We start from the raw sequence: 16,310 nt of genomic DNA on the forward strand, positions 1-16,310 counted from the left end.
CTTGAGCCCAGGATTTCGAGGTTACAGTGAGCTATGATTGGGCCATGGCACTCTTGCACTGTCACACCTGGGAGACAGAATGAAACCCTATCTCCTGTCTCTAAAACAAACAAAACAAAACAAAATATAGTGAAAAGGGAAAATAGAAAAACAGAGAAATGGGAAGAGTTTTCCGCTTAGTCTTTCTCCTCCTCCTGGGCTAGTTTCATCACCTTTGCCGCCTCTGAGGGCTGGCCCACCTTTTGTTCCTACCTGAGTTCCTGAACTAGAGGTATATAGGGGATGGGACTAGTGAAGAATGCTGAACCCAGGGTGGAGGATATCATTTTTGTTTAGATGCTTCTTTAAAGCCCAGCCTCTTGATTTCCCCCATAAAAACAAAAGTAGAGAACAAAAATTTGGGCCAGATGTGGTGGCCCACGCCTGGAATCCTAGCACTTTGGGGGGCCGAGGTGGGAGGTTTGTTTGAGACCAGCCTGGGCAACACACTGAGACCCTGTCTCTATAAATATTAAGAAAAAATTAGTGGGATGTGGCGTACACCTGTAGTCTAAGCTATTCAGGAGGCTGAGGCAGTTAGCCTGAGTGACAGAGTGACACTTTGTCAAAAAAAAAAAAAAAAAAAGAATAACAAAAATTGGGGTTGAGCAATGGCCAAGTCTTAGTTCAAGTTGGTCATTAATATCTTATCCTTTATCAGCAGTATCCAGTGGCCAGATCCTGAGAGTCTTCTACCTTAAGAGTCAGGATTAGTGAGTAGGAGGGGCCATTGGTGTCATTGCTTGCTTTCCCCTTTTATTCCCAGAAATGAGTTGTTTTTATTTTCAGTGCCTTGGTATTGAGGAATGCTCAATTCAGTTGAACCATACCTGTGGGCAAAAGAGAAAGGAAACAGATTGTCCAAAAATTGTGAGCCTACGGGGTGAGGAAACCACAAAAATAGGGCCAGTGGGCTACAAAAGAGCTATAGTTTAACAAGGTATATAGTTGACCCTTGAACAACATGGGGTCTGGGGTATTGGTCCCCCACCCCTGTGAAGTAAAAAATCCATGTATAACTTGTGACTTGCCAGAATCTTAACAACTAATAGCCTGCTGTTGACTGGAAGCCTTACTGATAACATAAACAAGATTAACACATATTTTGTATATTACATGTATTATATACATACAGTATTCTTACAATAAAGTAAGCTAGAGAAAAGAAAATGTTATTAAGAAAATCATGGCCAGGTATGGTGGTTCATGCCTGTAATCCTAGCACTTTGGGAGGCCAGGAGTTGGGAGACCAGCCTGGGCAACATAGTGAGACTGGTCTCTGAAAAAAATGAGCCAGGTGTGGTGGTGCATGCCTGTGGTCCTGGCTACTTGGGAGGCTGAGGTGGGAGGATCACCTGAGTCCAGGATTTTGAGGTTACAGTGAGCTATGATTGGGCCATTGCATTCCACCCTGGGTGACAGGTGACAGTGAGATCCTGTCTCTTAAAAAGAAGAAAAGGCCGGGCGCAGTGGCTCACGCCTGTAATCCTAGCACTCTGGGAGGCCGAGGCGGGTGGATTGCTCCAGGTCAGGAGTCCGAGACTAGCCTTAGCAAGAGCGAGACCCCGTCTCTACTAAAAAAATAGAAAGAAATTATCTGGCCAACTAAAATATATATATAAAAAAAATTAGCTGGGCATGGTGGCGCATGCCTGTAGTCCCAGCTACTGGGGAGGCTGAGGCAGTAGGATCGCTTAAGCCCAGGAGTTTGAGGTTGCTGTGAGCTAGGCTGACGCCACGGCACTCACTCTGGCCCGGGCAACACAGCAAGACTCTGTCTCAAAAAAAAAAAAAAAAAGAAGAAGAAGAAGAAAAGCATATCATAAGGAAGAAAAGAATATATTTCCTATTCATTAAGTGGAATCATAAAGGTTTTCATCCTTGTCTTCACATTGAGAAGGCAGAGGAAGAAGAGGGGTTGGTCTTGCTGTCTCAGGAGTGGCAGAGGCTGAAGAAAATCCATGTGTAAGTGGACCTGTGCAGTTCAGACCCATGTTCAAGGATCAACTGTACATATTCCAGGGATTCATATAGGTACCAATCTTGGGGGAATGTCACTTTCCCCCATGGACACAGCTGGGGCTCTGACTCATGGCCATAGCGATTGTAAATTTAACATTGTGCTTGAGATTGCTGCATTTATCATCATATTTTCATGATCCATGTCCACTGGCAACAGAAAATAATAGCCCTCAAAAGAAAAATGTTAATATAATATGCATGGATATAGTCTAAGCATTATATATAATTATAAAGAATGAATCACAAATTTAAGCATCTTAAATATAGGCATAAAAAATAACCCTCAAACAGGAAGCTGGTGCCCTATCACATTGCATCATTTGAGAAGAAAAGCAAGTCAGCACACTGTAAGGAGGAAAAAAGCAGAGGTCCTTCCTCTGATAGAATTTCAATATTCTGTTCATTTCTTCCTTTTTTTTTTTTTTTGGATGTGGTCTCAGTACGTTACCCAGGCTGGAGTGCAGTGGCTATTCATAGGCATAAGGACAGCACACTACAGCCTTGAACTCTGTTCATTTCCATACATGTGTTAAGGAAGGGCAGAAGATTTTCTTCACAGGACTACGAAACTGTCACAGTGGAAACACCCTGTCTTTAGAAAGCAGCGTTCTTTAGAAGATAGACCGAACTTGAATCCTTCGCTGTGTTGTATTTGATGAGCTATTCTTCAACACTAGTGTACAGAAGTTGGGATTGCTAGTAAGAGCTTCTGCCCATGTACTTACCATTTTCCAAAATTGGAAGAGAAATATGGTAGGGCCTCTAAGCAGTTCAAGTTTCTTGTGAATGAAAAGCTAGTACCACTATTTATTGAGTACTTGCTATATACTAAGCTCTGTGCTAGCCAATTAATTCCTTGTCTCGTTAAATTCAACATCTCTATGAGATATTGTTATCTCCAGTTTTGCAGAAGACACATATGAACAATTTAATAATGTATCTGTTGTCAGCTAAAAAACGGCAGAGCCAAGATTAACATCCATGGCTGCCTGACTTTAAGAACTGTGGTCTTATTCAGGGGTAACACACTCCAATGTCTGTAGGAGCCAGGAAGGTATGTAATGAAAACCACAACCACTTTAAGATATTTAAAAACACCATGGGGGCCAAACACGACTCCTCTGTGGCCTGTTTTGGCCCACAAGCCCCAGTTGGCACCCTCGGCACAGTGCTGTGCTGCTGGTCTTCTGGCTGGTTCCCGGGTCTGCACAGGACACTTTGCAGAGCTTCTCAGTGCTGGTTGTTATGTTATGTAATGACGGGTTTGGGGTGCTGTGGAGCAGAGGTGGACATCTTGGGGGCCCAGGGTTCATTCATTCCGTATGAAGTTATTGAGCTGGTGATGTTTCACAGGGAGTCCTCAGGGATGTCAGACTGGTGGGGTTAAGGGCAGGTAGGTGCTAAATGGTGCAGGAAGGTAGTACTGTCCAGAGCATGGATTTTGGATGAGAGCCAGAGGGGAAATTGAGGCCCTGGGGTTGGACAGGAAGGGGTGGAATGTGTTCTGGGAGGAACTGTTTCCCTAAAATGACTTTTAGGTGATACTTTGGATGAACATCTTCACTTTTAATAGTGTTTAATATGCAATAGAAAAAATATAACTTGTAAAGTCTGAACTTCTGGATTCTTTAAGATCGAGCTAAAGTGTATATTTGAATTAGTATCACATTAAAGACGTTGAGGAAGAAATAGAAAAGTGGCCTGCATATGTGACAAAAAATATTGAAGTTTTGCTAGTGACTGAAATTTGGTAAGGACTACTGGGGCACAGTGCCGAAGGGGAGATGATAAGGTGTTTCGGGCCCACGAGAGTTTCTTCACAACAGAGTAGGGGCTCCATCGGAGAGGGTGGGAGGGTAAGGGAGGGGACCCTGAGGTCAGGAAGCCAGGAGGAATGGGGCTGGCCGTTGAGCGTGGGGGTTTGTAGAGCAGTAGTTCAAACTTACCATGCATCAGGATCACCTAGAGGATTTAATGGAACATTGCTGGGTCTTACCCCTGGAGTTTCTGATTCAGTAGGTCTGAGGCCCAAGAATTTACATTTCATTCTTTTTTTTTTTTTTTTTAGAGACAGGGTCCCGCTCTGTCACCCAGGCTGGAGTGCAGTGGCCCCATCATAGCTCACTGCAGCCTTGAACTCCTGGGCTCAAGTGATCCTCCGGCTTTCGCCTTCTGAGTAGCTGGGACTACAGGTGGCACACTACCACACCCAGCTAATTTTTAACTTTTTGTAGATATGAGGTATCACTGTTTCTTAGGCTGGTCCTGAACTCCTGGCCTCCCAAAGTGCTGGGATTTCAGGTGTGAGCCACCCTGCCAGGCTAAGAATTTGCATTTCTAACAAGTTCCCAGCAGATGCTGATGCTGTTGGTCCAGGGACCACACTGAGAACCGCTGATGTAGAGAGGTAGCAGTGAGTGAGCAGTTGTGCCCAGTTGTGGGTGTGGTACAGGGAGGCTGCTCACTGCGGGAAAGGGAGGAGCCGGTGTGTGGATCCGGAGGCATCTAGGTAGAAAGGCAGACTGGGCGTGAGTGAGCTGGTGCCTGGTGCTGTGCACACAGTCGGGACAAGTGGGGAATCCAGGAGGGCCACAGCTGGAGCTGATCCTCCACAATTAGGGCTGCTGATGAGCTGGGCCATGGCACCTGCAGCTTAGCGCTGACTGGGGGAAGAGGGAAGTAAATCAAGATTCTCTGACAGTGCCCTGGAAGGCCGCCTGCTCTAGTTCTTTTTGCCATTTTGATCAGCTCTGAGAGGAAGGATACCAACTTCTACTGAGCACTCACTGCATCTCAGGCATTTTAATGCTTTACTGCATTTAATCATCATCATCCCGTGATATATTCATTCATTGGTGTCATTCATTGATCCATTTTAAGGATGAGGGACTAAAGCCCTGTGAATGAACTTGCGTGTTGTTACCTAGGTGGACCTAGACTGCAGTCAGCCTCGGGGTTGACTTGTCTAATTAAATCTCCCCGCCGCTCCCCCCACCCCCAATATTATTATTTCAATGTTTAATCAATATAAAATTAATATATAATCACTATATAAACAATTGTAAAAGAGCAACTTTCTTTTTTTCATACTAAGTCTTCGAGGTCCCATATGTATTTTACACCTGCAGCATGTCTCACTTCTGACAAGCCACATTTCAAGGGCTCAGTAGCCACATGTCGAGACCCCATTGGACAGGCCACCTTCAGGGATGGCCTAGTCCAGCCACAGGTGCCTGTAATAACCTTTTCTACCACTAGATGGTGCAGGCGATCTTCCCCCTTAATGCATCAGGCGTTAGAGGTTAGGTGGGTGGAGACTTCTTTTAAATTTCCCAGTCTTTGATTTATTTGTTTGAATTTTAGCCAGAAATGAGCTTGAAAAATTCCAAACCACTACAAACTTACTCTAGAAAAAACACAGGTAGCTAGTCTATGTGTGTCTGGGGCCAACTGTATGATTAGGAGTTCTCCAATTTAACATCTGTGTAGAATACAATGTTTATTAATAAATAATAAAAATGCTAATTTAAAGCTTACACATGTATTATTAAAACTTAATAGTAACTATAGCAATTATTTAGAATTCAGGCAAACATAATTTTTTGGGTGAGTAATATTTTCTCACCCAAAAATAGAGTTGCAATAAAAAGACCAACTATGAGTCGATAATTTAAAAGAATCTCCATAGACAGCTGGCTCCCTTGTTGCCTACACCCAAGGAGAACCAGCCCCAGCACCCCGCCCTTGCTCCCTGCTGTCCTGGAGCTTCCATTCTGTTTCAAGGATGAGGAAACAGCCTAGAGAGGCAAAGAGCCCCATTCCTGCCACACGGTGCTAGTGGCGGACACCCCAGACTCCCTGTCCAGTGCTGTTTTCAGAGATGGCTGCTGTGACTGTTGCCCAGAGATGGACACCATGACTTTGGGGACCTTATGTGTCTCCCTTTTGGGGAAGAGGGCAAGAGCAGCCTTGTGCAAAGAATAGTTCCATCTTGTGTCATGCTAAATGGAAGTTCAAAGACGTATCTGATAGTGTGTATGGATGCAGAGGTGGCCTGTAAGTGTTTACATGTCTGATTTTAAAGAGTTAGTACAAAAAAAGTTAAATACCTTCCTAATATTTTTATATTGATTGTATGTTAAACTGGTAATATTTTGGATATATAAAGTTAAATAAAATGTATTTTAAAATCAATTTCACTTTTTTTTTTTTACTTTCTTATTGTGGTTATCAGAAAATTTCAAATTGTCTATGAAAATTTAGTAGGTAGTATTTGTATGTTACACCAGATTCAAAATGCATAAAAGGATATTTAAACCCACAGAATGGGTGAAAATACTTGCAAATCATATCTGATAAGGGACTGGTATCTAGAATATATAAAGAACTCTTACAACTCAACAATAAAAAAAACCAATTAAAAATAAGTAAAGGATCAGAATAGATGTTTCTTCAAAGAAGAAATATAAATGGCCAAAAAGCACACGAAAAGATGTTCTTCTGCTTGAGTTGAAAGAGCATTAATTCATGTCTTATCCAGGAGACAATTTCCCCTGCCTGGACTTTCCCTTGTGTCATTCAAGACCCAGCTCCAAAGATAACTCACTCCCCTAAGAGGCTTTCTCTCTCCCAGGCAGAGCTCTTGGCTCCACTGGCTGAATTCCCACAGCAGCTGGAATACACCCCTGCTGCAGGCCCGATCACATTGCACTGGTTTGTGCGACTGTCTGAGAGGCGGTGAGCTCCTGCAGGGTAGGCGCTGGGTCTTATTCACCTGTGCACCTCCCAGGTTTAGCGTTGTGCCTGGAACAGAGCAAGGGCTCAGCAAATGGGTGGCTGGCTTGGAGGAAGGAAAGCTGCCTCAATTTTAGGCTGAGGGTAGTAGGCTGTACTAGGAAGTCAAACCTAACTAAAGACCAGGGCTCGGAAGGGTCAGGGAACTGGGCAGAGAATTCTAGAACTGTGGCTGCTTCTATGTTACGGAACCTGAGAACTTGCTCTCTGAACCTGAAAACTATCTAGTTTGTAGATTTTTTATATTCTAGGCACCTGACTGAATGTGAGGCTAATGATTCACTGTGAGGAGGGGAACAGATCTGAGGACGGGCAAGGCAGTGAGTCCCCAGGTTGAGGCCTATGTGGGGGGCGGGGTAGGGAGTGATATATGTCGGTGGGCAGACTTGACCGTAGAAGGGAGCACCCGATGGTCCTTTCCTCTGTTTCTGGAATCTTTTAGGTCCTAAGGAAGCCCTTTCTTGATCTGCCCCATTGGCCGAGGGCCACAGGGGAGAGTGTGGGAGATGAAGGGTGGGCAGGGGTGCTCGCCGGGGCTCTCCACCTCCTGTCTCTGGCTGCTCACAGGCGGCAGCTGGGGGTGTGTGTGAGATTTCCATAAAACTTGTTTCTGTGGCTGCCTCCGTGCATTAAACGAACCTGGAGTTAAAGGTTTAGTTCTTGGGTTTTAGGATGAGTTGCTTGTAAGAATCCACTTCGCATGACACTCAGCACTGGCAAAGGTGCAGGGAGGTGGGGTCTCTCCCACCTGCTCAGGGTGGCGTAGGGGCTTTTCTGCATGGTAATTTGGCAATAGGTATCACCAAGCCTTAAAAACTTCCCTTCGTGTTATCATTAATTCTTTTGGGTATGATAATGTGGTTCTGTTAAAAAAAGTGTGCTTTGGTGTAGAGATGCGTATTGAAATATTTGTGGATGAAACATACAGCATCTGGGATTTGCTTCAGTACAATACATTTGGGGTGTGGGTGTGGGTGGGGTGTAACTCAAACAAGCTTGGATTTGAGTTGGATGTTGAAGCTGCTGGATGAGGCGTTCAGGGGTTTTTATTTTTAAAAATTCTGTCATAAGTTTAACAATAAAGTTCCCTTGGACCCAGCATTTCTTTTGTGATGATGTCAGTCAAACTCCCACCATCTCACATTGGGCTTCCCATTTTCACTCTTGTCCTTCTCAGTCCAGAGGTATCACGCCCTATGGAGTCCCTGCTCACAGCCCCCAGGGCTCCCTAGGGCCCTCAGGGCCAAGGGCAGTCTCCACTTCCTTCTCCAGCCCAGCTGCTCACTCCGCCCACCCGCCCGCCAGGCTTGCAGGTGCCCTCCAGCCCCAGCGTCTGTGTGCAGATGCTTCCCCACCCCCAAGCCCTGTGCCCGGGTGGTGCCACTCATTCATCCAGTGCCACGCTGAGCTCATCTCAGAGCAGTCTCTGACTCTCAGGCAAAATCACACTTCTGTGATAATACTCTCAGCATCCTACATGGTTCCTTCATAGCTCTCACTGGTATTTGTAATTATAAACACCTGCGGTTGTTTTGTTCCATTGCTATCTGCCTCCCATACTAGAGCATGAACTCCCTGAGGGCAGAGACCATGTCTGTGTGGCTCACCATTGTGTCCCAGAGCCAAGCACAGAGCCTGGCGCATAGTAAATTAATGCACGAGGAGGCCCGTATTTGACAAGTGTGTCATGTTCCAGGAAAACCTTGTATAATATACTTGGCTGACTGAGAACACATAGTTGGAAATGCTAGGTAGAAGCCAGGTCACAAGGGACTTGGGGCAGTGTTAGGCAGTTGTGATTGTGCAGGAGCTCACATGGAGGAGTGCTGTGTGCTGCAGGTGACACTGGACGGGAGACTCTGGAGGCCAGGTGGCCAGATGGGGCACCAGGGTCCTCATTAGGGTCATGAGGGCTTGAGCTGAGGTCAGGACAGTGGCGCTGGTGTTAAGAATGGAGTCAGAGTTTGTGGCAGTGATCCAACTTGGTGGCTTCTTGGCCCTTCTTAAAAAAAACATCTGCTCAAGAGAGTTTGGAAGGGAGCCCCAGAGGGCCCAGCTGGGGACAAAGTGTGTTCCACAGACACATCACTGGATGACAAAGAGTTTTGCAAATGGTCCCACGGGAGGTGGTCACCAGGAAGTGATTCTACAGCCCAGCAGCTTGGGCAGGGGCAGGGCCCTCATCCCTGTGGCCAGTGATAGCAGAGCCTGGCGATGGCACATGGCAAATCACTTGTTCAGTGAACATCTCTCCAACAGTCCTTTACTTAGGGCTTGACGTGGAGCCAGGGGAAGGAGCTTGGGAGGCTCTGGAGCCTGAGAAGCCACTGGGGCTTCAGGTTGGGGCCAGGAAGGGGCTTCCCCAGGGTAAGTGGAGATGCGGTGAGCTGGGTGTGTGCCGCCCCCCAGGACCACGCTGCCTGGGACCTGCTGCATGGCTGCTGTCCCAACACTTGTGCCACACTCACTCTGTGTCCCCTAGGAGGCTGGTAATCGGTTGCAGGGCAGCCAAGTCACCTAACTCCTGTCCTTGTGGGAAGTTGCTGTGGGGAGGCTAGTGGTTGGGAAGATGCTGAGTAAAAACCTATATAGTTGGGAGTCCCTCGGAACCTAGACTTACCCTTTAGAACTGCGGTCCCCAATCCCCAGGCCATGTACCAGTACTAGTCTGTGGCCTGTTAGGAACCAGGCCGCATAGCAGGAGGTGAGCGGTGGGCAAGCTAGCTAAGCTTCAATTGTGTTTACAGCCGCTTCCCATTGCTCGCATCACCGCATAAGCTCCGCCTCCTGTCAGATCAGCAGCTGCATTAGATTCTCATAGGAGCTTGAACCCTACTGTAAACTGGCTTGCAAGGGATCAAGGTTGCATGCTCCTTGTGAGAATCTAATGTCTGATGATCTGAGGTGGAGCTGAGGTGGAGCTGAGGCTGTGATGCTAGCCCTGGGGAGCAGCTGCAAATACAGATTATCATTAGCAGAGAGATTTGACTACACAATAAATGTAATGCACTTGAATCATCCTGAAACCATCTGCTCATCCCCCATCCATGGAAAAATTGTCTTCCATGAAATCGATCTCTGGTGCCAAAAAAGTTGGGGACTGCTGCTTTAGAACACTTATCACAGTTGTAATGGAGGTATTCATTCACACATTTATTTGTTTAATGTCTGTCTTTCTTGCTAGACTATAAACTCCATGAGGGCAGGGAGTGGGTTTCTATCCTCTGTGGTAGCATCACCTATGTTTCCTGGCATAGTTGGCATGCAAAAACTATTCATTGAAGAAACGAAAGATCCTCAGAGCAACCCAACTACCCAATGAAGTAGGTAGTCCTATTACTATGCTGGGCACTCTGCGTGTGACAGAGCAAGTCCCTCTCAGCCTCTGGGTCTCGGCTTCCTCTGCTGTAAAGCAGGGTGGTAACTTCCAGCTCCCAGGCTGGGAGTGGGGGATCATGAGCAAGTACTAAGGTCCACGGCTCAGGGCCTGGTGTCCAGCAATTGCTCAGGAAGTGCTAGCTTCCTCCATCACCCTGGTCAGTGGCTTTTGGCTGCAAGTCCTAGAAAACTCATCCCTGATCGGCTTACACAGTGAGGGCTTTGATCACTGCATGCCAGGAGAAGACCAGCGGTAGGGTAGGTCTAGGGTGGTGAATTCAGAAGCTCAGCAGTGTCACCAATGACCCAGGTTCTTTCTTTAGCTCTGCCCTTCTCAGAGTGTCAGCCATTTCCCTCAGGGTCACCAGATTGCTGCCCCAGCTCCAGGCATCATAATGTTGACCTGGGGAGGGAGGTGTTTCTTCCTTATGTCCCTTTGTAAGAGTGTGAGGAAAACTTTACCACCAGTCCCCAGCAGGTGTCGCCTGGAGTTTTATTGGCTGGAATTGCCAAACACCCATTGCTTAACAGAGCGTTTACAAAAGGAATAAAGCACCGTGATTGGCTTAGAGTAATTAAAAAAAACAAACTAACAAACAAACAAACAAACATACAACAAAACCCCCAAGCGGCCAAGGTAGGAGACTGAACAAAATTGGTTTTGTTAGCCAGGAGAAAGGGGAAAACCTTGTTGGGCTGTGTCTGCCATGTCTGTTCACCGACCGGCACGACCATCGCAAACAGCCCCTGCTCCTGGCAGGTGCTCGGGAAGTCCTCACTGAGCAAGCCCCCTGCACCGCCTGGCACAGTAGAATGGGGGAACAGGTTCTTCAGATGACTGTGGTGACCGTCTTTAAGAATTTTCAGGCCTTGGAGGAGGTACCCAAACTCACTGGCCTGGCAGAGGTGGGGGTGGGTGGGGACCTGCAGAGGAGGTTCTGGTGCTCGGTGGCTGTCTCAGTGCAAGGTAGCCGTCCTGGGCCAGGCCCATCCCAGCCGGCCTAGGAGCGTGAGGCCGGGAGCTGGTGGGGAAAGGTGGTGTGGCTCCTACAGGGAGGGCTGGAAGGGCTGCAGGAGGTGGCTGCTCCCCTGGCAGCAGCATGCAAATGGTGGCAGCTGGGATGGGGGAAGCAGATTCCTTTTCAGCCTAACATTTAGTTCATTTGGTGTCTCTTCACTGAGCACCTGCAATGTGCCGGGAATGTGCTAGACCCAGGAGATAACAGGACAAGCTAACACAGGCATGGCCCCTGCCCTCTTGGAGCTTAAAGTCTAGTGGGGGAGGCAGATATTAGTCAAATAATCCCAAGGCTAATTTAAATTGTACCTACTGAGAATGACAAGAAGGAGAGTGTGTGCTACAACCCCGGGGAGCGCCATTCCCATAGCAACCCAGGAAGAAGGTGTGCGAGATGGAGGGAAGTGAATGACTTGGAGACGTAATTATGTGGTAAGGTCCATATGCCATGAGGATGGGTCCGCAGTGGGAAGACGGAGGAGTGAGGGATGCCGACCCAGTTCCTGGCTCATCTAACTGGCTAGACAGTGGTAACGTTCAGAGGGAGAAAACACTAGAAGAGGATCAGGGCTGGAGGTGGGGAGAGAGGAGCTCACAAATCGGGTTTTAGTCATGTTGATTTTGATGTATCGAGGTGATGAACAGGTTGGGAAGCAGCAAGACTTTTCAAGCTCTCTGATCCGAGACAGAAGGAAAGATTGGTGGAGAACTTCCCCCTTTCCTTGATTTTCCTCTCTGGTCGTTGTGATCCTGGGACTGTGTTCTTTAAGTGAAATTAATAATAACAATAATCCTTACTGATTATCTACCCTGAGCCAAGTTCTCTTTCTAGACTTGAAATATTTGAGCTTACTGAGGTCCATAACAACCCTATGAAACATATACCGTTAAAACCCCACTTCACATATGGGGAAACTGAGGCCCAGAGACCATAAAAAGCTTGTGGCCTAAGGTCAGGGGGCAGAGCCCAGATGTGAGCCCAGGCAGTCGGAACCCAGCAGCTGTGTTCTTAACCTCTGTCCCACAGGACCCCTGTGTACCTGCAGCCGTGTTTGTCTGAGTGCCAGGGGCTCCAGGGGCTCTCTGGACAGGCATACTTTGTTTTACTGCACCTTGCCTTATTATGCATTGCGGATGTTGCATTTTTACAAACTGAAGATTTGTGGCAACTCTGACTCAAGCAAGTCTATCAGTGCCATTTTTCCAACAGCATGTGCTTCCCTAGTGTCTCTGTCACATTTTGGTAATTCTCACAGTATTTCAAAATTTTCATTATTATCCTATCTGTGATCGGTGATCTTTGATGTTACTATTGTAATGGTCTTTGGGGTGTCATGAGCTGCACCCATATAAGACAGTGAACTTAATTGGTAAATGTTGTGTGTGTTCTGACTGCTCCACCCACTGGCTGTTCTCTGTCTCTCTCCCTGTCCTTGGGCCTTCCTATTCCCTGAGACACAACAGTATTGAAATCAGGCCAGTTAGTAACCCTACAATGGCTTCTACGTGTTCAAGTGAAAGGAAGAGTCCTATGTCTCTCACTTTAAATCAAAAGCTAGAAATGATTAAGCTTAGTGAGGAAGGCATGCTGAAAGCTGAGCTAGGCCAAAGCTGGGCCTCTTGTGCCAAACACTTAGCCAGGTGGTGAATGCAAAGAAAAAATCCTTGAAGGAACGTGAAGGTGCTACTCCAGTGAACACCCAGATGGTAAGAAAGCAAAACAGCCTTATTGCTGATATGGAGAAAGTTTTAGTTGTCTGGATAGAAGATCAAACCAGCCACAACATTCCCTTAAGCCAAAGCCTAATCCAGAGCAAGTCCCTAACTCTTTTCAATTCTGTGAAGGCTGAGAGAGGTGAGAAAGCTGCAGAAGAAAAGTTTGAAGCTAGCAGAGGTTGGTTCATGAAGTTTAAGGAAAGAAGCCAACTTTATAATGTAAAAGTGCAAGGTGAAGCAGGAAGTGCTGGTGGAGAAGCTGCAGTAAGTTATCCAGATCTAGCTAAGATCGTTGACAAAGGTGGCTACACTAGACAACAGATTTTCAATGTAGACAAAATAGCCTTTTACTGGAAGAAGATGCCATTGAGGACTTTCAGAGCTGGAGAGGAGAAGTCAAGCCTGGCTTCAGTGCTTCAGAGGACAGGCTGATTCTCTGGTTAGGGGCTAGTGCAGCTGGTGACTTTAAGTTGAAGCCAATGCTCATTTACCATTCTGAAAATCCTAGGGCCCTTAAGAAGTAGGCTAAATCTACTCTACTTGTGCTCTGTAAATGGAAGAACCAAGCCTGGATAACAGCATATCTGTTTACAGCATGGTTTACTGAATTTTTAAAGCCAACGGTTGAGACCTACTGCTCAGAAAGAAAGATTTCTTTCAAAATATTACTGCTCATTGACAATGTACCTAGTCACCCAAGAGCTTTGATGGAAATGGACAAGGAAATGAATGTTGTTTTAATGCTTGTTGACACAAGATTCATTCTACAGCTCATAGGTCAAGGAGTAATTTTGACTTTCAAGTCTTATTGTTTAAGAAATATAGGCTGGGCACTGTGACTCATGCTTGTAATCCAGCACTTTGGGAGGCTGAGGTGGGAGAATCGCTTGAAGCTAGGAGTTCAAGACCAACCTGGGCAACATAGTGAGACCCTGTCTCTACAAAAAACAAAACAAAACAAACAAACAAACAAAAATAGTCAGGCATAGTGGCATATGCCTGTAGTCCCAGCTACTCAAGAGGCTGAGACAGGAAGGTCACTTGAGTCCCTGAGTTCAAGACCAGCTGGGCAACATAGCAAGACCCCATTTCAAAAAAATTAAAAATTAAGAGAAAAAGAACATTCATGATTCATGGGAGGAAGTCAAACTATCAATATTTATAGGAGTTTGTAAGAAAGTGATTCCAGCGTTCATGAATGACTTGGAGGGGTTTAAGATTTCAGTGGAGGAAGTAACTGCAGTTGTGGTATAAATAGCAAGATAACTAGAATTAGAAGTAGAGCCTGAACATGTGACTGAATTGCTTCAATCTCACAATAAAAGTTGAATGGTTGAGGAGTTGCTTCTTCTGGATGAGCAAAGAAAGTAGTTTCTTGAGATGGAAACTACTCCTGGTGAAGATGCTGTGAACATTGTTGAAATGACAAAAAAGGATTTATAATATTACATAAACTTAGTTGATAAAGCCATGGATGCATTTGAGAGTATTGACTCCAATTTTGAAAGAAGTTCTATCATGGGTAAACTTCTATTAAACAGCATCACATGGTACAGAGAAATCTTCTGTGAAAGAAAAAGTCAATAGATGTGGCAAACTTCATTGTCTTTTAAGAAATTGCCACAGCTACCCCAGCCTTCAGCACCCACTATCCTGATCCATCAGCAATCAACGTTCAGGAAGACCCTCTACCAGCGAAAAAAGTACAACTTGCCGAATGCTCAGATGATTGTTAGCATTGTTTTAGTAATAAGTATTTTAAAATTAAGTTATGTACATTTTTTAGACAAAATGCTACTGCACACTTAATGGACTATAGTATAGCATAAATATAACGTTTATATGCACTGGGAAACGAACCCATTTGTGTGACTTGCTTCATTGTGATATTCACTTTGTTGCTGTGGTCTGGAACAGAACCTGCAGTATCTCTGAGGTGTGCCTGTATTTCCAGCAAATTAATAGCGGAATCCAGAGGCTTGATCACATTCTGGTTTTGACCAGGTGCAGTGGCTCATGCCTGTCATCCCAGCCTGTAGTCCCAGCTTCTTGGGAGGCTGAGGCAGGAGAATGGCTTGAGCCCAGGAGTTGGAGGTTACAGTGAGCTGTGATTGTGCCACTGTATGCCAGCCTATCTCAAAAAAAGAAATAATAAAAAATATCCAGGATTTGATTGTTTGACAACTATAGGTGGTTGTGTGTTCCTTCCTCAAGAGGTGCACGTTATTGTGTTGTGTGTGTATGTGTGTGTAGGAGGTGATAACAGCAGCTGATACTCAATGCCTAGACCCATTCATTAATTGGTACATACAAAATGGCGTTATTCTAATTTGATCATTTCTTTTTCATTAATTAACTGCAGCAACTTTCTTAGCAGTCAGCCAATGGAGAGCCACCATATTGTAACCAGTGCAACAAGTATTCTGTGTGTTTTAGATCTTTGTCTTTTGCAAAAGATTTTGTTTGAAGAAGGGTCCATTGTTTGTAGAAATTTATACAAGAGTAGAGAACTTATGGGTAATGATAGTTGATTGAATCTATCTGCTCTCACTTTCTCAAAATCTTACTAAATTGACAGGAAAAGAATTTTTTTTTGGAAAGTAAAAACTTGCAAAGATAAAGAAAAACAGAAGAGGGCCAAGAGCAACAAAATTTTGGATGATTTGGGATGGATTTGATATCTTCTAAGGGCTTATTGAGAGGTCACTATTTTGAGATCTTTAATACCTACAAGAAAAGTCTTCATTTCTTCATTTTATTCTCACGTTTGATTGACAGTTTGAATTCTAAGAATTCTAGAATAGAATATAGAATTCTAAGTTGGGGATCATTTTCATTCAAAATTTTGAAGGGATTGTTTCATTGCCTTCTGTCTTTCAGTGTTGCTGTTGTGAAGATCAAAACCATTCTAATTGCTACCTCTTTGGAGGTGACTTACTCTGCAGTGATTCAATTTGGTGTTGATCTATTTTCATACATTGTGGAGGTAAATACCGAAACCATTAGTTTAAAGAGGTGAAAATTGTTGCTTCCAGGGAAGGGAAATGCGGGGTGGGGGAGGGACTGCCATTTTCCTAACAGATTTTATAGAACAATTTGACCATTTATGGGCATGTGTAACTTTGATGTAAAAATAAAAAAAACTAAAATGAAAAGAGAAGACAAAGAAGGAGCATGGGCTTTGTGGTACAGCAGGCCAGCAGGCCTGGGTTTGAATCCTGAATCCCTTACTTCATTAGTAGGGTGTTTATGGGTCACATAACATCTTTGAACCCCAGTTTTCTTATTTTAAAATGAGGGGTATAATTCCCACCCTGTCCAGATCTTGTGACTGTGTGATAGT

At 45.2% G+C, this 16,310-nt stretch overlaps 1 protein-coding gene across 1 annotated transcript in view; it reads left to right on the forward strand.

Annotated features, from left to right (window-relative positions):
* ARHGAP19 (Rho GTPase activating protein 19) overlaps positions 1-16,056 on the forward strand; it is a 66,920-nt gene extending 50,864 nt beyond the window's left edge. The window contains exon 12 of the mRNA XM_045568736.1: positions 15,848-16,056. Coding sequence (XP_045424692.1) covers positions 15,848-15,861 — 14 coding nt within the window. The 3' untranslated portion in view covers positions 15,862-16,056. The remainder of the gene's footprint in view (positions 1-15,847) is intronic.
* Positions 16,057-16,310: the final 254 nt, after the last annotated feature.

This window comes from Lemur catta, chromosome 14, assembly GCF_020740605.2.
Source record: "Lemur catta isolate mLemCat1 chromosome 14, mLemCat1.pri, whole genome shotgun sequence".
Lineage (NCBI taxonomy): Eukaryota > Metazoa > Chordata > Mammalia > Primates > Lemuridae > Lemur > Lemur catta.